The sequence below is a fragment of the Melopsittacus undulatus genome, chromosome 8, assembly GCF_012275295.1.
Source record: "Melopsittacus undulatus isolate bMelUnd1 chromosome 8, bMelUnd1.mat.Z, whole genome shotgun sequence".
Taxonomy (NCBI): Eukaryota; Metazoa; Chordata; class Aves; order Psittaciformes; family Psittaculidae; genus Melopsittacus; species Melopsittacus undulatus.
The window spans coordinates 45,804,011-45,831,875 of NC_047534.1; the positions used below are offsets into that span (position 1 = coordinate 45,804,011).

A 27,865-nucleotide genomic window follows, 5' to 3' on the forward strand; every position below is an offset into this window, starting at 1 on the left:
TACTATTGATGATTTTTATTCAACTCATAAGGCACTGCTTTGGAGCTCCTATTTTTCCAACATGTGCATACTTCAAGCTACACCTATTCATACTAACTAAGGATCGGATCTATAAAAGATGCAAATGCGGCTTCTTCATCATTAGCCAACATACCATTTACCCTTCCTAGAAGGGCAAAATCTCTTTCAGGCTCACTTAAGGTAGAGAATAAAATTTGCTCAATATGAATATTTATCTTATTATTAAAAAAAACAACAGGCAAGTATGACAAATGAGTTACAAAATGTGCTTGTTTAAACAATGTCTTGCCGAATACCAGAGCACATATTTGGCACTATGAATAGGAAGTTTTTTCCCCTAAGACACAGGGTATGCTCTACAAGTGTGATCACATAACAGACAGAATAATAAGATGGTATGAAATGGAAGGTAGCATCACTAATTTTGTTTCTAAAGTAAGGTACAAGAATATATGCATAAGTATTCCTCTAACTGCATTTATAAGGTTGAAGGAAAGTACATCATAGCAGAATGCTATGCATTTGATTGTCTCCAAATACACCATCTTCATGTGAATTATGGACACTCACAGAGTCCTTCTATTTGTCCAACTACTGCTATGGAAAGGAAACGACGATATCGCTGAGGATGACTTTTTATCTGCTATCCCATACGTACAAAAAAAAAAAAAAGAACCAACCCAAACCTGTATATCCCTAGCATTAAATTTACCATATTCCTTCTCATGTCAGAATTCATAGTGACAATCAAAGTCTCAGTGGAGAAGAGACTGGAAGCAAAATAATTAATACTGATGGGAAATGGACTTGTCAGTTAAATTCTATTCTCAGTATCAAAAAAACCCTTTCAAAGTACAGCTGTCATGGCAAGACAAGACTTTTTCTTCATTTATTGATGAGATCTGCCATCCTGAATTAGACCACTGAGTCATTAAGTAGCCCATTTATGACAATCATGAACATCAGAAGGCATACTGTGCATACTGTTCTCTGAAGTTGGAAGTATATATAGTTTCGTTGGTGAAGTTCAGGAGGAAGACAGAAAATTCTGTAGAAGTACCTAGACAATGCACTCAGAAGCACAATTTCACACACAGACAGAGATAAATCTGAGGGGGTGAAACTCATGTTAGAGTGAAGAAATCTCAAATAATCAGATTTCTTTGGATAGCACATCAGGAGGAGACTGTCGTTCTGTCAAGGGGAAAGTTCAGAAAACAGATTTTTAATCACACTGGAGTTCTGTTAACCTTGACTATCACTCATAAATGTCAATCTTTATTAGCTACCTGGTGCAGTATACAGTCTGTGCATTCTTAGCCGTACTACGATATGTAACTAACATACACAGAAGTTGATGTGCAGAACAGTGTAACTGTGTGATATCCACAATCCATCTAAAACCTTTCACTGAGAAACAGTTCCAGGATGTTGCTTCACCATGTTTCCAAAGTTCAAAAAAGGAGAGATTCAGTATAATGCTGGTTCAAAAATATGTTAAGAAATTAATATAAGAAATTAAATATAAATTAATAAATAATAAAAAACTCATATTTGAGTTCAAAGAAATCCTTAGAAGAACTGGAATTCAATTACATGCCTGCAATCCTAATGAGAAATTCTGTGCTTATCATCACTAACTCTTCTCATTCTACCAGAAGCAGCTTAAGGAATACAGGGTATAAAACAACACAATATGCATCCAATAATAATGTATTTAGATTAAGTTATTCAGAAAGGAATGATTTAAAACTTGCCTGTGCAAACAGTAGTATGCACAAAATTAAATCTTTGCAATGCCTTCTAGAAGCAATGGTTTCCATAGCCTGCAAAAGATACCAAGATTGACATGATCTTGGCTCCTTAATTACATCAGAGTGGGATTTTCTACTCCTAATGCTTAAGTGCATGTCAATACCAAGACAGATTGCAATATGCATATTACTATGCCAAGAAATCACTTTAAAATTATTCAATGTAATCTGTTAATAATTGAGTAACTTCTGGTAAAGAATTATTAAAAACAACACAAATTCATCACTGAAAAAAAAAGAATTAATAAAACCCAAAAGGTATATGGAGTCCCAAGATCTAAGCAACCTCACACTGAGAAATAACTGTCTTCTGTATTCTAAGAGAACTATCTTAAAATGTTTGTATTTTTAAAAATACTGGATTGCTTTCTATATCATGTTCCTTTCACCCACAATGCTTACTTTGTTCTCCTTTTGAGAACCTCTGCTTTTAATCCACCCAGTTGTAGGGTTCTCCTTTCCTAGCAAGTGATATCCTAATATTTAAAATACACATTAAAAGTGATGTGCATCAGTGTTCCAGGATTCACTAACTGGAGATATATTTGCTACAGAGGTAGAAAAAAGCAGGAGGAGGAGAGTGCGGAAATAAGAGAGTTGCTATGCCAACCCACAAATGCTAATGGCATGAAAAATACAAAAAGGTCACAGAAAAAAAGAAAAAGAAAGAAAAGCCCAGATTAGAGTGTATGTGTATTTCATTTACTAAACAACACAGCCACTGTATTTAAATTCCTTCAAAAAATGCAATTTGAAAAGAAACTGCAGCACAGTAGCACATTGATAATCAGGTTGTCTTTGTCCCTTCTTCTGATTTAGCTCTTAAATGCTTTATTCTTTAGAGTCCTTATCATTAAAATGGTGTTTTAAGGAAATGTTACATATGAATTAATGGATTGGCCTGCAGGTACATCACCTGATGATTAAAGCAAATATTTCAACATATAAAAACAAACAAGCATAAAAAAGAAAATGAGTTTAAAGTGCATTAGGACTAGTTCTACATTAATTAGATCATGCATAAAGATACTTTTTGGTTTTTTGAGATAGAATTCTGTAACAAACTTAGGCTCGTATCTCCCACCTAAATGGTAAAATGATAAATACATATTTTTGAGAAATCTTTTATGAATACTTTCAGCTGATTTTCAGATATCTGGGTCTGCTTCACTAAATAAAAAAACAAAAACAAAAAAAACACACCAAACAAACAACTGTTCTGACTGTTTTTTCTATAGTCTTCTAAGATTTGGTATGGCAGATCCTAGTAGTAACTCCTATACTCAAATATAATTCAAGGAGATGCATGCAGTACAGTCTTTTACATGAAACTCCTGCAACAGAGACTGTTTATGACAGAATTCAAACCCACCCAAAATACAGAACGGGTTTTCTTTCTCACTTGAAATATGGTTCCAATCTGGTTGAAATACCAACCATTTTAAATTACAATTTTCTTTGTTTTTCTAGTACTTCAAAGGACAGTACTAACAGCATGCCAATGACTTTTACTGGGTCAAACTCATGCCTTCTCCAGGGCAAAGGCAACAGTACTGGGATGTAGAAGGACTACCTGAGGACATTATCAGAGTATTCTCAGAAAGCCCATGGGGGAAGAGAGGAAGGCTGCGCCACAGCATACACTTAATGCTTTTAATATGTACAGTGTCCTGACCTATTTATTATCAACTTTTTGAGTGGGCAGCAGGCAGAACATGGAAAATACAGAAATTTTACAGTATAACCTGAGTTTTCTAGCATAAAATTGCAGATCCAAGATAAAGTTTTACGTAAGCTTTGGCTGAGCATTCAAAGAGAAGTAAGTCACACAACCTTTTGAAGTTCACCCATCGCTAATTAAAGAACTGCCAAGGCTTTACTAACAATTAAAAACTTGTCTTTAAAATCCCCAAAGAGGAAAATGCAAACAGCTGTTTTAATTAGCAAAACAGCAGATACTAATTAGCTTCTGTAACAGAGTATGCTGGTCCTTTAAGGAAAGGACCAGTTTCAGCCCAACTTTGCTACCCATTTAAACTGCAAGTAGAAGGCCTGGAGTCAGATGCTGCAGAGAAAGCTTCTAATTCCTTGTGAAAGCAATATTCCCCAATTTTAAGTACACAAAAATGAGATTTTTATTTCTTACTTGCTTTTATTCCTATTGTTCTTCTCATGTCTGATCTTTCTGGAACCGAGGCGTGTACAGACATTTAAGCAGGGGCTAAGGGTTATTTCAAATGTCTTTTCTTGTGATGATCCTGTGGGGATGATAACTGTAATACCTTCTGGGCAAATGGCCACTGTGTCTGGACACAGTAATATGTGTGTATCTGCACAGGAAACCCATGGAGTTCAGGTTGCACCAAGCCTGCTGTGAAAGCACTATTCATTTGGACAGCTGACGTAGAATTGCTCCAAAAGAGAACATCTTTCTATTCTCCCAACCTGTCTGGGAAGGTTCTGAATAACTAAGAAAAACTCGGATGAAGGAGCAAGGAGGGAAGATAAAAGAGGTTGGAATTATCACCTTGCTGTGTTCAGAGTACAGATCCTTGGAATCAGCACATGTGCTCTTACAAGGTGATCGATGGCATTTCCATCAATTTTAAGGTTAAAAAAAATAAGCCACATTCCATAAGAGATATGATGCCTATACCTATGTTTAGAGATAAACATTCTGGTATTAGTGGGGTCAGTTGCCATGGACATGGTATCAATAATAAGGACGATATTGCCGCAAGTAGAAGATACAACAAAAATGCCAAAAGAGAAATGCAATACAAGAGTTTAAAAGTCAATTTATTTGTACTATCTACATGGAGTGAAAGAATATCTGAAACGATAGGTATGAAATGATAACCTCAAATAGCTACAAAATTATTATATCAAATAATTTTGATAGCCATGTATGTGTTTGAAACAACCAGGCAGCTGTCAAATCTTTCTTACAAACATCTGAAAGACACTTCTCCTACAGGAATGGTGTTTGGAAAAATCTAAAACTGTTGTGCTGGTATTCCAACACTGTAGGACATGACAGGTCAACAGCTGTAACTGGAGGAAGAGAATTGCTGTTCTTTTACCATTCTGCATGCTTTGCAGATTCTACATTCAGTAAGGAGTTACCAAGGTCAGATGGGAAATAAACACCACTCTTCAAAAATTAATATAGGATTCTTATTAATTAATGGAATTTTAAATAAAACCCAAACAATTTCTTTGTAAACATAAGGACGTGATGAAAAAATATTTTTATAAAACATAGAAAAATGTATCAATGTACCCCCATACAAGCAAGACTGTTAATCTTATTTCTCTGGAATCCCAAGCTGTGTCACAGGATTCATCTATCCACAAATAAAGCTATATACCCAGGTATCAGTATTGTTATTTGTGTTTATGCTTTCATGACATATTTTAACATCTCAGCTCTGCCTGCTAAATGGTTTCTGAATAATTTTATGTCTTTGTATAGTATTTCAACATGTCTTTCAAAACCACATGGGAACATCTTATTTTCTTTCCTTTTGAGACAACTACTTTTAAGTAGTTAGGAAAAGAAAACTTAATCCACAAACACTGTGCTATATGAGGCTCTTCAGAGTAAAAGACCGACTTGACTTCATAGAATTTAAGTAAAATAAAATGAGACCAGGATATAACCTCACCTGCATACATGGTCTATCCTTGATGCTTATTGCTTTCTCTTCAAATTAATATTCCTTTGTCTACTGATTAAACTTTCAGAGATAAATATGTTTTTCAGCAGGATGAGAGTATGTCACAGCAGAACTACAGTTTTTGTAATTTAGCTTGTTCTGCGTATTAAGGCATATAATGTACATTCAGATTCAGGATTTTCTAACTATTTTTCTAGTGATAACATATACAAAGCTCAAATGTTTTCTCCATCACTATGTTTTGTTTTTCCCAGCTTAAAATGCAAATGAGACATTTGGTTGAGACACTCCTGTTTTTCCAGTGAACAGAAGATGTGGCACTGTTCAAGCATTGTTCCTTTTGAGCCCCACCCTGCTCATGAAGAGGGTTCAAATGAGTTCAATGAAATAACAAAGACATTTCTAAAAGGGAATCTTCTCTGGAAATGCTTTTTAATGACATTTTAGTTGCTGAGGTGACCAGGCTTAATTGGCCTCAGGACAGATGAGGATCTTGTCCTTTACTAGAAGAACATTTTGGTTCTCGTATTACAGAAACAAGAGGTTTTACATCTAAATGAGACTGTATTGATTAAAACCATTCACTTTTTTATTCCCCAGGTAGAATAATACCTGTCAAAACTCCACAAATAAACTAAAGCTGCTTAAATGGACTTCTATTCAAAAATCTTGTTATTAAGAACAAATTGATTATGACAAAATCAATCACTGCTGAGAAGCACCTAAGAATTCCAAATCCACTTCAGTTATAGAAGCTTGATGCTTAATGTCAGAGAAGTTAAAATACAGGGGGAGGAGTTAAAATACATCAAATTACATCCTTTTTAGGTAGATCAATACTTCAAAGTTTGGGAGGGGAAAACACAAAACAACCCAACAACTAAAAATCCAGATAAATATAATATTAAAATGTTCAACACTCAATAAAATATTTTAAATCATCAGTACATGGTTATAGTAACAGATCATTGAACTATACCTCATTAAACAAAAATGTGAATAAGGACCTATTCTTTCAATCTATGTCTTCTGAGTTGCATGTGTGTAAGCTTTTCCAAACTCCAAGACATTTTTTCACTTATCTTAAGTAAATGCTTACTGCTTGTAAACATACCTCTACAAATTACTGCTTCCACGTGCCAGCATCATGCCTTACTCAACAGCTTCCACATGTTAAGTTTACAACTACTGCAAACTTTTCCTGCTGTGCATTGGTTTGCTTTCCTCATAGAGAAAACGCAACATATGAAAAAACAAACCGGTGTTAAAAGAAAAATCTTACTTACGAGTACTTTGTCAGCAGATCCAAATTATTATGCATGTTGATTGGATATGTCTCACTGAGATGAAATAGCTTCTCTAAGGCCTCATAAATGAAAATGATGCAGATAAGAGAAGCAAAAGCTTCTTCAGTAAACCGGGTAATGTAGCAGACTAGGGAGCTTGCATCAGTTGCAACAAGGATGATGCACAGGATTGCAGTCCACAGTCCAATGCTAGCTCTCAGAGAAAGGTATGACAACCCGTACTCTCTAAAAACAAAAACCAAACAAGCAAAAAAAAAACCCACACAAAAAAAAAGCATTAAACACAGTTTATGTTATGTTTTGTCCAGCCACAGTAACGCAAAAGAGATGCCTCCATGATTTCCTTTGCCTGGGGGTGGATGTGTGATTCTGGGAGCAGTTTGAAACAGAAATTATTTGCCTATTGTGAACTGAAGACACTGTCAAGTCACCTCCTGACCTGAGCAAGTTAAAGGGACCCAAGAGAGCTCTATCTCTACTACAATGAGCGAACAGCTTTGAGAGCAGTCTCACTCATGAGGTATGTAAGGTCCACCCACTTTTATCCCATATTCTGTCTTGTGAATAGTCAACACCTGCCAATTTCTTCTTAAGCTGCAAGAGTAGCTATAATAACAACTTTCATCAAAATCTTGTATGATTATTGAATCTGACAGTAGAGGCTCCATGTTGCGTGACACTGTCACAGAGAACTGAAAGGTCTGCCTGAAGGTGAGAAAAGAGCTTTTTGGGGTGGTAAGCAGGGTCTCCTACTGTATGTTGCTCAGGAGATTTTGATGAAGAAGTCCCTGTCACAGCAATGAGGCAGAAAAGCAAACATGATCACAGAGAAGCATGATGGCCTCTGAGATGCAGACATAATTTCTACCCATTCTGTGGCAGAGGTATATATAGCACATTAACGTAAACATGGGGGTATGCTGCTCTGGTATGATGCTTCACCCTTTGTTTAGGTGGAGGAAGGGCAGGGTCTACATTAGTGATTACTGAAAGATGGCACCACTGCCACTGCACTTAATTGCCGGGTGAGAGGCAAAATCTTTTCCACGAGTTAGGGATGAGAAAAATCACAGATTAAAATGTATTGTCTCAGAGTAGAAAGTGATACAATAAAAAAAAAAAACAAAAAAGCAACTGAAAAACAACAACAAATCAACCTTTTTGCATTACCACCAATTCACTTGTCTCAGTGCCTGTGTAATTTTCAGACTCTGAAAGCCTAAGCAGTGCACTCAAAACAAACTGTTGATCTCATTCTTTAGGATCAGTGTCTCTACCAAATAACACCCAAGGGATGATGCGCATCATGATCTTCACTTACTTGCAAAATTTGAATAAGATCTTCTCAAACACTAAAACTGGTCCTGTGCTTCCAAGTATAGTGAGAGGCTGTCCACCAAAGAGGGAGTAGGCAATTCCAGTCATGGATGCTCCAAACAGCGATTCTATTGCACTCTGAATATGATACAGAAAGAAGTGTCCATAAATTTTTAAACAGATTCTTTTTGCAACATCTTACTCTGTAGGCTTCTAAACATTGAATATAAACCAATATTTAAAGGTGATACATGCAACAGTAAGCAAATACTAACCACAAACCTAGGAATGCTTGTTTTAAAAGTTCAGATTTAACACATACTATACGACCTTCAGTTGCTTCTCCCAGCAGACCACCAAATGTGATGACAGGAGACATGCAAGCACAGTAGAGAAACAAAAATGATGCCAGACACTGCAGACTGAGAGCATCCCTGAAGTCACTCCAGAAGAAGGGAGCTTTTCTTTTTATATCTAAAATCAATCCTCCAAAAAATCTAAAAGAAATTAGAAGAGGTCAAATTAATGAAAAAGGCATCTCAAACTTTCTTCCACAGTACTGCTTTAAATATACTGAAGAGAAGTTATTGTTCCTTGATCAAATGATACATACGCTTACAATTCATCTTCCCAGAAAAAAGCTTCTGGGAAGCCTGTCTTGACAACTTTAATTAGGAAATGGAGTTTTTAAAACAAACTGATTTGCTTGTTTCTTTCATAAAAATCTTCATCTGATTATCCAGATGCAAAACTTCTGAACAGCTGTTAGCTCCCACACATAAAACCTTATTTGTTATGTGGAATAATTCTTTCCATTTGTTTAATCAGCCACCACAGTGCCCGTTTGCCTACATGTCTACATATAGAGTTTCACATTATTTAAGAACCTGTTCCTCAACACACTTGATGATAGAATTGAATGTAGGCCACAATTTTCCAAGGACAAGAACTGACATCTTTTGTCATTTACACTATGCTAAATATAATCACATATTTAGGAACAGATGCTCCCTTACAATATAGTTAAAGTAAACATCCCCACAATGCTCTTTTTCTCACAGGCATCCGAAGTATCAGATGTTGCTGGGTTAAAGAGGAAGATAAAGTGCTACCATCTCCCTAAATATCAGCACAATCCTTCAAGCCATCAATTACCAGGTTTATTGGTGAGAGAACAGCTTACAGGCCATCATCTCCTTTGCCTCACTGTGTACACCAAAAACTGCAGCTGAATCTTTAGCCTATATTTAAGAATTGGCAGCAAGGTAAAAGAAAAGCCTATAGCACAACTAGACTGCACTATGGTCCCCACTAACAGCTGATGCGCTTACACAACAAGATATAAGCTGACAGAACTTAAGTATTCCTTGGGGCAAGTTCTTGCTTCTGATGTGTGTATATTGCAGCCATCGTGGTAATCATAGCCTCATGTACCAGGACATATCATGGCTTACTGAGGTAAAAAACAAATGCTAGAGCAGCACAACCCAGAAACTTCAACTACCAAAAAATTGTAAGCATTCATAAATACATGGCACAACACTATTCCAACTTTCCCTTTGTGCTGTACAACAGTAAGAAATAATACTCAGGTTTAAGAGAGGTCTGACCTTTATAAATAATAGAGAAAGCAGCCTGCAATAAATACAATGTGAAAACTGAAATCCCTTTGTCCTCTCCCTTTCTCTGCAAATTAGCATGTAGTGTCCTTTTCAACCACGTGGTAACACAAATCAGGAAAAAAATGCCTGAATAAAAATCATATGCCAAGCCAGTCATTTGAGCGAGACCAGACCATTATAATTCATTTGAAGTGCATCACTTAAAACACCTAAACTCTTGCATATGTTTTCACTAACTTCCCAGTGCGCTGCAGTTCTGGTCCAGAGTGTCCTCCAGGTTGCTCTGCTTCCCCATGGGCTGCAGTTCCATTTGGCACGCCCGGGATCTTGCGCTTCTCCTACCAGAAGGAAAAGATATTTTGCATGGGTCTTAGCAACCAAAACATAATTTTAGCAAAGGAAACAGGCTTTTAGAGTTGAAAGACTAAACATGCAAATTTCATTCTAAGTTCTTTAACCAGAATAGAAGGAACTGTGGTCTAAGAAATTTAAAGAATTGATCACAGAAAATTTTGTATCAGAAAACATTGTAAAGAGTAGCAAGCCAGGCAGCTTTGAACAATTTTTGCAATAAGCTTAGACAAAAAGCAAACCATGTCTGATCAACATAATCAAAGATCCTTATGACCAATTACCCTTCAATCTTCAGATACAACTATCTGTCTTCATTCAGGAGCGAATTAATATTGATTGATCTATATAGAATGTCATTGCTATACAGTATGCTTGCAAGACAAGGGTTCTTTTAAAGCAGATTAAACAAAAGAGCATATAAAATGTCTATACAGTGACCCTGCTAAATGCTAAACTCATGAGACTTAATTCTACCTACTAAAAATTCATCACAACATTTAAAAGTGTCTGAATTTTACAGTGTACAAACCTGAGAGGGAACATTTTTAGGTGGTTCTATTCGAATTGTTGGGTCCCACTCTCCAGGAGGGAGAACAGTAACCTGATCAAGAAACTCATCAATTCCAGACACCAAGTCATTGCGGTCTTTTGCTTTGTAAGCAACATCATGGAATACCTGTGAGAAATGGAAGACAAGTATATGGGAGGAAAAGAGATGGAGAAAGAATACTCTCATAACCTTTTTCACAATGGCCCCTTTTCTCTGGAACTGAAAGCACTTCATACAGCTCCTACCAACCAATCTCGGCTTCAACTGACCAGAGTTTCTAGTAGTTTTCAAAGAAGCTCCAGCTGCTATGGAAAAACATCCTTATGGATGCTAAATGTTACAGAGGTTCTACAGTTTAAATACAATTAATTCAACTAGAAAGTAACTGTGTAAAATGGAATCTTCTCTTTAAGGATAATTTTGCTTATGAACATTGTTTCTCATTTTATCTCCTTACGGCAGCATAATCTGGGCTGTTACAGAATCATGAAATGAACTAGAATGCTATTTTATGCCTCATTAGAATGATTAGCTACATTTCACTCGGACAGTTCCACACTGGAAATTCCATATTAAACCTCATCAGCCAGTACAAAATTACTAAAACCAATCCATGAATAAAAATACCTCATCTGTCATTAGTGTTGCAATTGATCTTCCAATCTCATGGTATTGTTGCCCTTTACCCAGTGGTCCAAGAAGAATAAACAAAAATCTGGAAATAAAAGGGAAATTTCAATATTTCAAAGGATACGTGGTTGAAAGTAATTACATACACTGCAGAAAAACTTAAAAACTGGACTAGAAGAACCTCTAAGACAAATATTATATATAACCTCCTTCAAGATCCTCACACATGCATTTAAACATGAAGCTCTGTTTAGAAAAAAATATGAAAATAACTTCCAAAAATATACCATAAGCTTCACAGTCAGACTTGAGTGAGACTATCAAAGCCTCCTTACATAACAAACCTCATCTTACATAATAAATATATGCAATTATAGTCTATGTACAGAACACATAAATTTATTTAATTCTATTAACAGAGTCAACTGTTTTCTGATAGGGGTATTTTAGTGCAATATTGGGGAAGTTAAATTACCCTGAATAAAAAGAATTTTTAAATCATTCTTACTCCCATTAGGGCTCTGGAGAGCATCTACTCTAGGCCTAGGGCTAGTGAGATTCCATAAAATGGAGAGGATAGGTCCACATGAAATAACTGAAGTTCTCAGTTGTGCTAAAAAAAATCCGGTCTTTTGTATGACTAACGTCAATTTTTAAAAAAAATAAGCACTTTTGCATAAATTCCTGATTATCCTGAATTTTAATTATTTGTTTACTTTTAGACAAGAATCAAGAAAATACTGTGTTTGTTTTGGTAGGGTTTTTTTTGTGGGAAGTTGGGTGAGATTACAGGAAAGGCTTCTGAAAAGAGCTCAGTCCCCCAATATTCCTTACACACACGTAAAAGTCAGAAAAGACAAAGTCATATACAAAGTAACTAGAATGTAACTAAAACATAAAAGAGAATTTTATACTGTTTATCTGACTAGGAGTAAGGATCTGAGTCTCAGCATTGCATTTCATAGCATAACACTCCTTCCTGTGTGTCTCTAACATCTGGAAGACACCCCCATCTCCTGTCAGAGTTCTAGTTCTATAGACATTAAAAGAGGGAAGGGAAACAAGAGACAGAATATGTGCACAAACATATGCACAAATAAAGAAAAAAGTGAAAGACTGCAATAACAGCTAAGTCAGTGAACTCAGATACAGGTGAATCACTTCAGAGTTTTGATCTGAATCAATCCCAGCAGGAAACAATACACCTGAAGGCCTATTTAAATGCTTTCTAAAGTTTATTTTAGATTTTTTTTTTAATTGCTCCTAACAACTGAAGTACTGCATCAGGAAAAAGCTTCAACCTAGAACACACTAATCTACTAAAAATTTATGGTTAAAAGCCACATTTTCTACATGCAAGTATCTACAAAGTAATTTTTAGAGGAGTATGAGATTTACAGCATGTTCTTCATTCATTCACTCTTCCCTAGTCAACCTAATCCCAGTTTCTTTTTTCCCTTTACTCTATTTTCTCTTCATTTTTCTTTCTTCTGGCTATAATTATGCAGCATCACACAAGCAGTTTCAGTTTCAAATTAAATATTCTAAGAAGCTGAATATTTCACCTTAATATTTCATCTGCAGCATTATCAATTTGTGTAGGATAAACCGTGTGCTGTCAGCTAACAAGCAATCATTTCTACTTCTGTGAAGAACTATTATCTGCAGATACAAATGGCATGTTTCTGAATATATCTATACATCATTTAAAGGATTAGTGGAGAGGTGTTTAATAAATGTCTTTGTTAAAGAAAGAACTGAATTTGCAACTCAGTAACTGACAAAAGCTGAAGGTCACATCACCCTGCCTCCACAAACTGAGAAAAACATGAAGAGAAATAAAACCAACTGTACCTTGTTGGAATTGGAACTTCTGCTACTCCTGTAAGCAGCACTGCAGGGGATAACCTAACAAAAGCAACAACCGCGCGGTCCAGGAACTCTAGTTCACCAACTAAGATGTTTGATGCTTCAGCTCCAGGTGGTATCTTTTTCATAAAGTGTAGGTCAACCTGGGAAAAGTATATTAAATTATAACCCAAAAGCTATTCACAGGTATTTTTTCCACTATTTGTTGATAGAGAATCTCTGGTCACTGCACCATGATCTTAGACATTTCTACTATACAGTTTCTACTATTCTTGTCTGTTGAACATTTTTTTTAAGTAAAAATGTGTCTCAAAAGCAACTGGTCTTTCATTATTTGACTAATTTTTTCTTGGAAACATAGTTTAAATATTGCAGAATTAATTTATAAAGACAAAAAAAAATCACATTTGAAATATTCTTAGGAATACAGCATTCATTTCCTAGTAATACTTTTTTTCAATAACCATAACAGCATCAGTAATTCATGACAGAATCACTAAGTCATAACAGTAGAAGAAATGAAGACACCTTATTTTTCTATAATTGAAAATTCTGGAAATCATGAATTCATACTTCACAGTTGCCATATTATAATCTCAGTGAGAAAACCAGGCTCCACTACATATACTTTTCCTTCTACTACTCTGAGATGTATTTTTGTTTTGGGATTTAATGAAAGATGGTTGCCCTTCTGCTGAAAATAACAGAAAATACGCTATGACCATGACTGTCTCAGGAGTAAATTGAAAGAACAAAGCAGACTAAAAGCTTTGGAGATTTAAGGCAGTGATGTTGACTTTCATGAGAACGGCAAGAAAATCAGGAAAAGACAAACAGCTTCACCATGATGTTGCTATATAAACTCAGAGTATTTGCCTAGGAACGTGTTTATTTGTATCTATTTCCTTAGTATTAGTCCAGAGTTTACTCAGTAACAAAGTTCAACATGCAGTAATAGCATATATAATGTATGTTTGATTTCATTATGCACCAGCATTGTCTATATTTCAAAATGCATGAATTTTCTCGTTTGCTTTCCTTTTATTAATCTAAACACAACAACAGCAACCAAATCCAATATAAACTGTTAAAGTGGACCATTTTAATGTCTATCTTACAGCCATCTGTCAGTACTAGTTTGCATAGTTTTTGGTAATATTTAGAAAATTGTTTTCTTGCAAATGGCTCTGGCACTAAATCAGAATTCAGATATAACACAGTTGCCTGTGTAATGAAATCTTATTTTTCTGAAATCACAGAGAGATGTCTAATGCTATCCAAAACTAACCTAGAACCATGACCAAATGCCTCATAAAGCTAAACAAGCAACAAATCAACCTGGAAGGTTGGAGACCAAGTACTTTTTCCAGGTAAAGTATCAGTGAGGTAAATTCTATTTCCCACTGAAATCACAAGGTAAGTCTTCAGGGTTAAATACAAAACCAACACAGATTCACTCTGCACCGAATTTTGGTGTCATAGATCATTTATAGTTGACAGAAAGGAAGCAGTCTTTCAGGTCTCTAGCCATGTGCATTCGGTACAGATTTTACCTTGTGAACAGATTTAACACTTAATAACTAATGTCTTATGTACAAAATGTTACAGTTGTCACCTTAAGGTTCCACTAACATACAGATCACACAATCAAGAGTCAGATCTGAAGGAAACATTCAGTCTCCTGTCTACCAGAAAGTATTTCCAGTTATGTTTCCTGTACTATTTATCATCTCGAGATCCCACAGTCTTCTAGGTAGTAAAGGGAGCCCCAGTTAAAAGGAAAGTAGCTGGCAGAGTAGCATCAAACTGGGCAAATACACTTGAACCACAGGCGTTACTTCCACTACACAAGAGTGGAGGTGGCCTTCAAGTGAATTTAGGGCAAAGGCAGAATCTGCATCTTTCAAAGGCTTCATCTAACTTATCCATTATACATCTCTCATCACAAGCAGTCTTAAGCTGTAGGGACCTCATGTGGATCTTCATCTGTACCCTAACCCGAGGCACATTTCATGACCTGGCACTAAATAGTCCCAGTAAGCTCCAAATAAACATGGAACTAAACAACTGATGTGGAGACCATTCTACTCCATGGCAACTCAAGGACTGAAAATGGTGGTGGAGGCCCTCCCCAGAACCAAACATAAACTGACATGAAGACAAACAAAAATACCCAACATCACTTCTTAGGAAAGCCATGACACATATTAACCAGATTCATTTATAAGCAAGGCCGACCAGTGCTCCAAGCAAGTCAATTATTTCACATGGTATCTGAAAGAGCAAACTGTCAGTATGGGATCAGGGTTTATTCAGAAATAATGTTTCCATGTGGAGCATAGGAATGTTGCCATGAGAAGGGATGTGACTATGGACTCTTCATACATTTTGTATTTAAGGACAAGTAGGGTTCCCTTCAGCCTCTGGCATAAGAGGCAGAGATCAGACAGATGCAGCTGTTAAACTGCCATCCCCATCTTGCTCAGACACAGGATCAAGTGGTGCTGTGACAGATCACCTCCTTATCACCCCCAAAATACAAAGTCCTAGTGGTGTCCCAAGAGGGAGAGGAGCGACCAAGTTCAACCACCTATGTCTCCCTCTCTGTGCTGCTGAAGTAACATTCAAGACAGCATTTAGTGCCATGGCTTACATTATTCATAAATAGATGCCAATATAATCAACATAGTCTCAGTGCTGTATTTAGATTAAGTCAGCTTTTTGAATCGACTCCAAAATTTGGAATATTTGAAGTAGCCCAAGGGAGACAGATTAGCAAGGAGAGAATATGTGAGGTAGTCAAAGGTGCTTTTTTTTGTAGAAGATAAATGAAATTAATATGTGGAACAAAATTAGAGCAAGAAATCACAATACTCAAGAGAAAATTAGTGTACCGCTCTACTTTCCTCTCAATCTGTGCATACAATTCCAATTATAACCATTGGGAGCTGTTGCAATAGCACATTTCAAGGGGAAATTGTACTTATGCATCTTCAAAAGGATAAATGGATCTATTTAAAGGCAGTAAAAAAGATATTTAGATTACAATCCTTTACTGTTATATCATTCCTGCAAACAAAAGTTCCTTTCATATCCCTCACATCCTTGTGGGTATCCAATAGTGCCAAAGCTAGTAAAAAAAATACATGTTGATCTCTTCTCAGGCCAGTTTAAATAGGAAGAGTTCTTTTGGTCAGAAAAGCTGCAGTACTACTAAAATAGTGAGTGAAGGATCAAAGGATGCAGCTTCCAATCTTGCTTGATACAAATATCATGCAGCTAGATAACAACCTGTGATTTTGATCCCACAACACTGAAAGCAACTGGAGAAACGTGCAAGAAAAGCACTACTGAAAGTCATGTTGTTCCCTTTGGGTTGTTATGAGCCTCACCTGTGCACAGCTTAATTTTGAACAGACAGCTTTATCTATATCCTTTACAAAATTTTGTATCTTGATATTCGAATTCTTGCCAAAACAATTAGCTTTATTTAACACTTTAAATATAAACATTGGGGAAACAAAATAATACTTGACTTTTTAAGCATTATAATCTTAGTTTTAAATAATTTTAAAGTATTAGCATTAAATTTTTAACTTGTTGCTGTTTATAGATCTCCCTGCTACCTCTGTAGAAATGTGGTCCATAATACATCCCCAGCCAGTTTCCTTTCTTATGTCTTTGACAAAAAGATCTGTTTCTCATCTTTATTTTAGCCATATACCATTCCTAGTCTGGCATGTTCAGTCAAGAATTCGAATGGTGCAAATAGCTACTGCTGCTAGGAAATAAGTCTGGCACCAGATGGAGCAATCACATAACTCTACTTTTAGCACAGTTGCACTAACATTAAGATTCAACAAAGTGCTGTTCTTCAGAATTTTGGTTTAAATCACCTTTCTTCACTTCCTCAACCTTTGTTGTATTAATGTGTCAGCTGAAGTCATCTATCCCTGTCAGGTCTGTCATCTATACCTAATGTGATAGTTTGTTTTAGGTACATAGAGACTTCTTAAACAAATTAGGATTCGCCTCTACATTAAAGCTGAGAAGCTGTTTGCTTTTCTTTGCTATCTAACATTGAACTGTCATTGCAATCTCCACTACTGCACAGTGAACATCTTTTGTGAAGCGTACTGAAATATCTTGGCTTGACAGAAGAATTAAGTTATAGGTTTACAGAAACACATTCTGTTTGAGACATCTGGAATCCACAAGTTCAGGTTATAAAAAGCATAGTTTGCCTTCATGCATTATTTCTAAAAAAGTAAAAATTTGAGAGGTAAATCTGAATTAGAAGAATTCTGAATTACTTTCCTACTTAGGTGATTCTGTTAATTTGTAAAAATTTCCCCTACAAATTGCACACTTATGATACTGTCATGCAATAAATTTATCCACACTTCTAAACTCTGATTTCCTGTTACCAGTAATTTATCAAGAAAATAAAAAATTCTTTTTTGTTGTATACAACTGTGTTGCCGTGCACACAAAACTAATGCCGAAGTAAAATTCGCTTCATAGCTTTTGCTGATTCACATGGATTCATGTGATTTAATTTAAAAGATCCATTTGGTAGTCAGAAAGCTCTTTCCACAGTCAGCGAACACTCACCTTGCTAAAGTCAACAGTGCTGTTTTCTCTGCTCACATCATTTTTGTTTTCAATACAGGCTGGAGCAGACTGTGGGGAAACAATCTGACCTGCTAAAAGAAGTACCATTATTACAGACTACTAACAATTACTTCTCTAAATAAAGCAACATCCAATGAAATAGTTGTTAAAGACCTACATACATATCATATGTATATGAAGCATCCAAACATGGCATTTTAGTTAAATACTTATTGAGAACAGCACATTCTCAAAATACAGAACATTCATCATGTGCAGTTAGAAATGGGAGAATGTTATTTTAAAAATGTAAAAGATACTATTTTAATATATTGGAAGACAAGCTTTCTATGCCAATTAAAGGTCATGATTTTTAAGATACATTTGATCAAAGTCCTGCTATTCACATGGGTTTCTTAGCAATTTCAGGAGCTGCCAATTTTGGGTAATATCTGTCTACAAGACTACTCCTCACTGAATAAAACAGGATTATTAATTTTCATAAATTCACTCCTGTATATAAAAATGCCCAGTTTATAACAACAGCTACAAAAATCAGCATAAAAATGGGCTGCTATAAGAACAGATGTATTGGAAATCAAGATGATTTAAAAACTCAGTATTGAGCAATGTGATTATTGTAATTTGTAAACCAAATGTTTCAGCAAATACATTTTCAAAAAATTCCAGTGAGGCCTTAGTATTTTGTAGAAGTTTTAAAAATATCTCCAGATGAGAAGTGGTTAAACACGCCTCAATCTCATAAGCAAACAGTAAAGCCTTTTGACCAATACATTTTCCCAGCAAAAGCTCAAAAAGAAAAACAGGATTAAGCAACAAGTATATGTCACCAAAGCATATTTTTACTTCATGCCAACATTGCCCCTGTCCACAGTCACAGGCCACCATCCACACACTAAGGGCACACAAACCCCGCAGGTGGACCATTCCCTGCTTGCCTGCATTCTTCCTCCCTCCCTGGCATGGCAGGAGCCATGCACAGCTCTAAACACCACAACAAAGTACAGGAAAAAGTACTAAATATGTGAGCCAACTATCTCTTACTGCCCTAACACATACCCAGGAATAACTACAGAGTCCAACTGGCCCAGAGTCAGCATCTCGTGCCCAGCATATATTTGTTTCCATAGCAAATAAAGTCTCTCATATGACTGAGAAATGATAATGTGAAAACATTGGTTCTGGTGAAAATCAACCTAAACTTGCACAGTAACTAAGACCATATGTTCACGATACTTGAAGATAAAGACAGTCAGAAAGTCCTCAGCTAGGCATGTTGTCTGGGCAATTCAAAAAGCCATGGTGTGTCCCCTTACACCACTGTAAACACATGCCTGCAGTCCAAGCATGTCCTCAGCCACAAATAGGAAACAGAGCACTTCAGTGGATCCAGTCTAAACGGGATCAGAAACTTGCAAGAGGATCTCAGCCACTGCCAAATTACTTAAGTATCCAGTTTCTGTCACAGCTGAGCACTATGGTATCCTTATCTAAGCTAGTAATGAATTCCCAGTTGTAACATTTGCTCAAGGAAAAGGTTGATTTTCATGAAAATCAACATCTCGTTTTCCACTATGCAAATCTCCCATAACACAAAACAGTTTTCAGACTCTTGTGCTGAGTCTTGGTAGCATAGCCAGAGATATTTCACTTTGATTAAGAAGTACAGGAACAAAATGTTTTCAAACGTATTGCTAGGAATCTTATTTTTAAATGTATCAATCTTAAAAATGCACATAGTCCAATTTCTGATTCAGGACAAAGACAGATCAAAGCAGGAACAGAAATTACAGCTTTTGTTCAGCACTACAGTGAAATAAACAGAGAATGGTAAAAAAAGCAGACATGACAAGCATGTTAAACTAACCAAGTAGACAAAAATAAGTCAGGATTAGAATTTACATATGGCAAAAACAAAGAAGTAATTTCAGAAAGCACCATATTAATGTAACTTAAAGGAGTTCACATTAAAAGACTTAATTCAATGTCACAAGATACAACTTTTGCAAATCTGAAGCTAGATTAGCATTAAGATGTTTATAAATGGTCATTCAATTTGACTTTTAATTAGAACTTAAAGAAACACACTGAGTTCTATCAGTTACACCATCACCTTTACACTATGTATCTCCATACACTAACTCACACTGTGATTTTTTCTGTATTGTTTATTTAGCAGACATAGGATTACTTATACAGAAATCATCCTGTATAACTATTAAAAATAATTAACACCAAAAAAAATTTATTTCAGTACCACTCTGAAGATTAAAATAATATTAAAAAAAAAAAAAAACCACCAAATTTTCCACTAATTCTAAAAGAGAAGACTTTAAAATGCTCAGGCAAAATTTCTCCCTTATCTTACTCCCAGAAAACTTTAAATGTAGTAATATTAGTCTTTCTTAACCCTTAATTTCTTCCTTTTACATACTCCTCCATATTTTAGGATCTATATAAAGAGAAATACTTGTAATAATTACTCATACTAATGTACATAACTATATTATAAAGATGTTACAAGAAAGCAACAGAAATAGTAGTTCATTATCTTTCTGTTGCTAATTAGGGATTTACATTTATACTTCCTTTTTCTGGAACCAAAAACTCAAGAAAATGAGAGCAGGGATATCTGCCAGGGAGATAAAAATATTGACCAACAAAGGAGTCAGAGCATGGACCACCTGTTATAAATACTGAAACTTTAACATCATAATTGGAGGTGTCAAAAGCCTCTAAGCAATTAGCATAACAGTCCAAAGGCTAGCTTTTAAACATTGTGTCCACTTTTCTTTTAGGAGAAAAACATGTAAAAATATACATGGTAGGAAATAAAAGCCACAACCAGTAAGTATGTGAAGTTTATAAGAATAGCATATGTTCTTATTCTGTGCCAACAGAAGACCTCAAACTTTGATTTACCCATATGCTGGAGTAATCTGAAAGAACATGAGTTTTACCTTGAGGCAGTAAGAGACGTTTAAATAGCTCTGCATCTTAAGACAGCTTTCTGAATCTTGGAACAAGAAGTTTGGGGGTTTTACTGTATTGAATATCAAACAAAATACACGGTAGAGAAGACAGGTAATTTTACTTTTCACATGACAGACATGGAGACAGTTTTTAAAAAGCATCTTAAACTGCAAGAATGTGTTTCTTATGCAACAATAAAGTCAGTAAAATGTGAAACTGGAACTTGGTCTCTGCGTGGCACTTCAACCGAAAAGGAAAAGGAAGATCAAAAGCACTGGGTTTTTTGAGACAGTTTTGCTCCTAGACACATATAGTTTACTAAATGTCTGTATATTTTCCACTACATAGTAGGTAGATGCAGTGCTGTGGTGACCCTCTTGCTAGTAGCAGGACTGCAATGCTGCATGGTTGGTTTTATATTTGATAGCTTCCTCTACTTCTGATTAATGAAGGCACAAAAATTCATAAATTAAATTATTTTTATGTATAATTTCATACCGATTTAAAGGAGGTGTCACTGGGGTGAATACCGTGAAGCACATGAGTAATTCCCAATGGGTTAGGACCAGAATCGCACTGATGGCAACCTAGTGAACACTGGCACCACCATCCTAGACTGGTTTTCCAAAGTCATTAATAACACTCAGTTTGCTAAAGTATGTTGGCAATTATAGATGTGCTTTATCTTCAAGCCCTTTTTAATTTCAGGAATTGATTTTTTTTTTCTCTGAATTAAGGACACAGTTTTTGGCACCATGATGGTTCCATGAAGCAACAATCACTTCAAGAGCTATGAGAATGAAGAGGAGAGCTATCACATATATTGACTGATTGATGGCTTGGCTTCACGAACGAAGATTTGGGAAGGGCTTTACCTACGCTTACTTCAAGTATGATGACCAAGGGCATGTGGGATATGCAAAACCGGCTGGAAAAAAGGCAGCTTAGGCAATCAGGCAGTGTCCAACCAGGGCTGTCATCTCCTGGGCAATCACAAGTAACCCATGACCTGGTCTGCCCACATGCAAGGTTGGATCTGCAGCTTCCCATGCACCTTGTCACCTACCGATTCAACCCTTGCCTGTCCATACTGACAAGTGAGAGCGAGCCCTTCCAGCCTGCACATGCACAGAACTGGTCCCACCCTTTACACTTGAGGTTTAATTTCCACTGTGAGACAGGTTAGTTTTACCCTACTGATGCTGTGTTGTTGCAATAGTAATCCTGCTCAGTACGAGAGGAACCACAGGTTCAGACCCCTGGTGTGTGCACTTGGCTGAGGAGCCACTGGCACAAGGCTACCATCTGTGGGCTTATGACTGAATGCCTCTAAGTCAGAATTACACCCTGATGCTTGATGTTGTGCTGTTGCATCATCAGTCACTCAAGATTGACCCAGGAGATGACAAGCTGGTTCAGAATGCTTGGGTTAAAGCCCCTCCTAAATCTTCATTAGCGAAGACAGGCCTTCCTCACAGGAGAAGGTAAACTCCTGTTTTCAAACCCGGGCAGATGGAGCTCATCTAGCCTTGTAAGGTCTTCCATCTAAGAGAAGCACACATCATATATAGACTACAACAAACCAATCTACTAACCAAACCAAACAACAAAAAACGTTTCTTCTCTGATTTCCAAAATGTCAGCAGTCACCATGGCATCAAACTGTCTCTGGAATACAGGTACACTGAATCCATGTTTACTCCAAATTTAACCTTTATGATAGCTGAGCTTTCAAAGCACTATGTGCAAAAAAAATTATTAAACAAACAAACAAAAAAAAAACCCCACCTCCAAAGCCTAGCTAGGCTTGAAATACCTTATCTGAAAAAAAAAAGCCACTTACAATGGCTTATTGCTTCTTTGAGTCACCAGTATAGGGTTTAAGTTGGTAAGAATGGTGAAGGCATAAGTTATCAAACTCTAAGAGTAAATAAGAGCAACAACAGCCTTGCCACTTACTCAGCTCTTCCATGCCCTGTCCTTGCTAGTTCTATTCCATCTCTATTGAGCAAAATTTATCTAGGTATTGTATGGGGTAAATACAGTATTTGAGAGTACAATATAGTACTTTGAGTCCTTATAAATCTTAAGTTTAAAAGCCTTGATTTATCCTGCAGTCCATCTAGATAAAGCATCTGAAGAGCTGCATTCTTTGAGAATCCATCATAGAGCCACTCGGAGTTTTGAAAGTATCACTCAAACAAATGAACAATGTGGTACCATTGAAGTATTCAGCCACTATAACAAAGGAACTTAACAAACACTTAACAGAAAACCACACTAAAATGGGTGCTAAAGCTTCTGTATGTATTAAAAGGACAGTATCAGAAGTTTTTAAAATTATATTTTCAACTGATACATAAAAAAGAGTAGTTGTTGGGATTTTGTTTCAGATAATGAGGAATCATCAGAGCTTTGACTAGAGCAAGAATGCACATAAAAATATTATATCCTGAAAACCAAGCCACTTAAAAATTGCAATCCATCAAAATAAGGTTAATACTTGTTACACTAATAGAAGTTTGCATTTGGTGATAGATACCACATTTTGAGACTATCAGTCCAGCTGAAAAAAAAATAACAGAAAATTAATCCCAGTAAATCAATGTCACATGCAACATACTCTTAGCTCCCTAAAACTTAAAGCTCAAGACACTCAACTATGTCTACTGTATTTATTAATCAAAACCCAAGAGAGAGGTATCTAGAATGCCAATGACGGAAAATGAGAACAATTCATTCAGATACAAATCAAGATTAACAGGAACAAACCAGATGCAACTGACACACCAAAGGAAACTGAATCAGAAAATAAGTTACTTATTTTTCTAGACCATACTGATTCCTTTTCGTTTAGAAAGGAAAAAAATCCTACTTGCAAGTCAGCTATTACAATCTTCACTTATTCACCACAACTACTCATCAATTTTCCAAATCTAAAAAGACACACTGTTCAGATCAATAATCAAGGACTAAAAAAAGTAAGTTTTCCTAAGTAGATGCTAAAATTCTAATACAACAGAGCAGTGACACAATCCTCACAGGCTGAATTGTATATGTACCTTTAGACCTTAATGCATAACATTTTAAATCAATAAAGAACCACGTCAGTCCCACTGCACCTGTGCAACCACAAATCAAGATTTGGTACTTACTAATGATACATAATTCAAGAGATTTTACAAGAGAAGTTCTACAAATTGATGCAAGAAAATGAATTTACAAAGAAATGGCACTTTTTTTTCCCTAAACCCATCATTCCACACAAGCTTCTCTTAAGTGTGCCACAGCTGCTGACAAAGGCCTGAGGTATTTTTTCACTATCACAAGAGCAGAAAGTTGCATGCTCAAAAAACTACAATGAAGACATGGGTGTAACATTTGAAATAATCTGAAGCCCAGACAAGAACAGGTATTTATACTACCTCTGAACCTTCAGGAAGTTTACAGAACCCAAAGGATAGGAGATGAAGGAGATACAGAGATGAGCCTGTTAGAGACAGACACAACAAAGACAGCAAAATAAATAAATACAAAGATGCATGATACTGGTTTATATGTACACATTTTATCGTGGGTACAAGGAAATGCTGAGAAAGAAATAATACATATCTGATGAAAATATTTGTAAATACAAGTTATATATTTTAGTACAAAAACCTGTGGATAAGACAAGTTGATTAATATATATACATTTGAGAAGAATATAAAAGAAGAAATAGATCATTAGCCAATTTAAGCTAGAATTAACTATCTTTGAGTTTGCCTTGTCTTCAAGGAAATCTCTTCAAGCAATCCACCAGATCCAGATAAAATATTGCCAGAAAACTTTGGTATATATGTGACATTTGTTGTGACTTGTTCCCAAAACAAAGGATATTTGTCACAAACCTAGCAATGCCTCCCTACCCTTTAATATGGCTCCAAGCAATGTCCATCTTTCTCCACATGGTACTACTTACATCAGTTTTACATGCTGTAAACTAGCTCTTGGTTGTGGCATAAATGCTTGAACTGTATTTTACTAGAGATCAGAAAACTGAGGAAAGTAACAAACACCATCACATAACTGGTAATACAGATTTATTGAGATATTAATGCATATTGTCCTAAATTAGCCACCCAAGCTTAGTCGTAAACACCTCCATGTGTGCTCATACTGCCATAAACAATGAAAAAGCCCAGAACAGATCATCATGCTAAATGAAACAACTGGGAAAAGGCTTTAAAAAGAACATCTCTAAATGAACTGTCCTGCAGCTCATGGCGTTAACTCCGAAGATCACAAATTTAATATGCCATTGCTTTCTTCAAGCTCTTTGGCGTATCAATAAACCTTGGAATTCCAGAATTTCTCAAAATCAGACATCATGTGTGGCATAATGTAATTTTTTACACTAATAATGTGTCTGCTCTGACACCAAAGAAGAAAAAACAGTTATAAATGGCATATGTATGGAACAGAAAACAGGCACATGCTCATGTTATAGATAACGAAGACTTCAGCAAGGTTCACGGACATACAATTTACAAGTCGCTTATCCTGCCATGCTCCATTCCCCAAGCTCCTTCCTCTTTGATTTTAATTAGTAAAAGGTCTGTTAGAATTCCTTACATATATATACATACACCCATACTCTGAAGTCTAAACTAAAAGTGAAACAGCCAATCAAAAGAACTAAATTATTCATATGATGAAAACTTCTTTTTCTAACTACATTTTCATCAAATCAGCTACTTTTTGATGCCACACACACTTATAAAAGGGGAAAGGCTTACGAAATCATTTTAACACTCTTCCAACAACAGAAAGTTGTAATTTGCAATTGTCTGGCTTTTTACACCATGTTGTAAGAATTTACAGACACAGCTCTCAGATTTCAGAGTAAAAACCCTACTGATCTCAATTTAAATTGCTTCACAAACCAAACTTTTCAAAGTTTACTAATGACAAATATTCATATTTTACCTGCTTTTTACAGTATTTATGCTAAAATTACTTGTCACCCTCTATTTTGGGTATCTGGTGTCAAATTAAACTTTAAAAAAATAATTTTTGCTGCTTTTATGCCAAATTTGACTGTCGGTTTTTACTGGAACATCAAAAGCAGGCTTTTAATTCTCACAGTTTTGATGCTTAATGAAAAGTGAAAGTTAAACACAGCATGGCAGCATTAAAAATGCATGGTAAATCCATAGCACCCTGACATCTTAGCCCTGCAGAGGATGTGAAGAAAAGCCATTGTAAACAAAAGATAATACTACTAAATACAAAGCAAATTAATTAGATGGTCTGACAGACTCTTAAACAAAGAAAAGATGGAGGGAAAACATATGTACAACTATCTTCCAACAAAGATATCATAGTGGTCTGTCAGCAGCACAGCCATATACTGAATTTAAGTTTACGTGTTTGTTTTCAGGCCTTGCTCCTGAATATCTGAAGACTGATACACTGATTAGCTACTGTAGTCCAGAACTTGGACAAAGAAGGAGTTTTGCATCCTTAGCTGTACCATACAAACAGATGGCAAAGACTTTTGGCTCTGAATCACCTATTGTACACACTGCAGACTGCTAAGGATGGTTATTAGTTACACTCTGTACACTAAACCCAAATTTAACCCAACTCAGCTCCAGAAATAATATCCAACTTCACCTGCCTAATTTCAATGGGGACAAACATGTGGCCCATCTAAAGCTCCCGGCATTTGCCATTTCTGAAAACTCTGATCTCTGATAGCAGTAAACTATACAGTGAACTCAGCAGTACCTGAGATGATCTGGTTTTCTCTCTGCAGTCTTCTAGGTATTAAGCTTCTCATCCAGAAAATAAAAGCAATACAGTATTTTACCATTTTAATGCATTTTTATATTAATATGAGAGAACAATTTTTATATTAAAATGAGAGAACTGTTTGCAATATATGGAATATTTTACATTCATACATTCTACATAATGTTTGTGTGCAAATGGGAGTAAGCAAACTAAAATTATGCCTTGATTGCATTTTACCAGTGTGCCCTTAGGTTACAAAGATGTGAGTCTCAGCACACTCTTGACATTATAATGTGTTTATATCCTTTTGCTTTGCTTTCTTTTATGTGCATTTGGCTGATTTTTCTTTCACTTTCACCCAATCCAAAGTTATATTTTAACAAATTTTATTTGTATTATTACAAGAGGCTTGTACAGACATTCCATAGCAATATAAAGAGAAATATATGGCTGCAGTGAGCGTAACACTGTACCTGAACTCTAGAATTTGGGTCATGAGGCAATGGCAAAAGAAGAAACCTCACAGCTACCTCTGGTCAAGCTTCTAAGGACAGCAGAGTTCCTGAAAACTGAGCATTTCAGCGTAGATTCATGCATAATTTATATAACATGTACTACAGCAAGTTACTCAGGGTAAAGAAAGAACTTAGAGTATGCCAGAAGAGATAGCACTCAGTGTGCCTGAAATTAAGCAGCTCTCCAAATCCATCTCTTTCCCCATTCCTTTAACCCTGGTTTAGTGAGGCAATAGTTGCTACTCCATCCCATGTCTTGCTTATTTGCTGTTGTCCTGAAGAGAAAAAATTGCTTCCTTTTAAGAACAAAAATTTAGACTGAATATTCCTCCTCTAAAGCTAATGCTATTTTTAGTACAATTCAGGCAATAAAATAAGAATCAGAATTTTAATGTAACAGGGTAATGAATGGCAAAAGAGAAGCTTAAAATAAATCAACCCCTCTTTGCTTTATTACAGGGCCATCATCTGTTTTGAAAAGGCCAATGCAGAAGATTGCCAAATATACATTAGCACTTAAAGGATGCAAGCAGAAGAGCAATGCTTTAAGCTGATTAAAAAACATCCGTGTCCAAAAAGACTGGGTTTGGAACTCTTCACTGTATTTTAGATAAAACACTGATTCACCTTTATATAAATTTTCCTAAAATTATTTAGATTTGTATTGTTTATGGTGCATTTAATTTAAGCTAACATAGTGAAAGTGACCAAGTGATTCTTTCATCCCGGGGTTTGAGTGCTCTGAGGTTTCTCTACATATGCATGTGAACTAGAATTCAGCAATTTTTCATGTTGCAGA

General features: G+C 35.9%; 1 protein-coding gene across 2 annotated transcripts in view; it reads right to left on the reverse strand.

The window, feature by feature from the left end:
- SLC4A10 (solute carrier family 4 member 10) overlaps positions 1-27,865 on the reverse strand; it is a 119,058-nt gene that overhangs the window by 26,053 nt on the left and 65,140 nt on the right. The window contains exons 7-14 of one of the 2 annotated variants that reach the window (XM_005152655.3): positions 17,779-17,867; positions 13,150-13,307; positions 11,293-11,380; positions 10,645-10,791; positions 9,999-10,099; positions 8,462-8,636; positions 8,144-8,277; positions 6,802-7,047 (exon numbers count right to left, since the gene is read on the reverse strand). In XM_005152655.3, the coding sequence (XP_005152712.1) occupies positions 6,802-7,047; positions 8,144-8,277; positions 8,462-8,636; positions 9,999-10,099; positions 10,645-10,791; positions 11,293-11,380; positions 13,150-13,307; positions 17,779-17,867 (1,138 nt within the window). Of the gene's footprint in view, positions 1-6,801; positions 7,048-8,143; positions 8,278-8,461; positions 8,637-9,998; positions 10,100-10,644; positions 10,792-11,292; positions 11,381-13,149; positions 13,308-17,778; positions 17,871-27,865 lie in introns of both variants that reach the window. The other variant, XM_013129917.3, reaches the window with a different exon arrangement.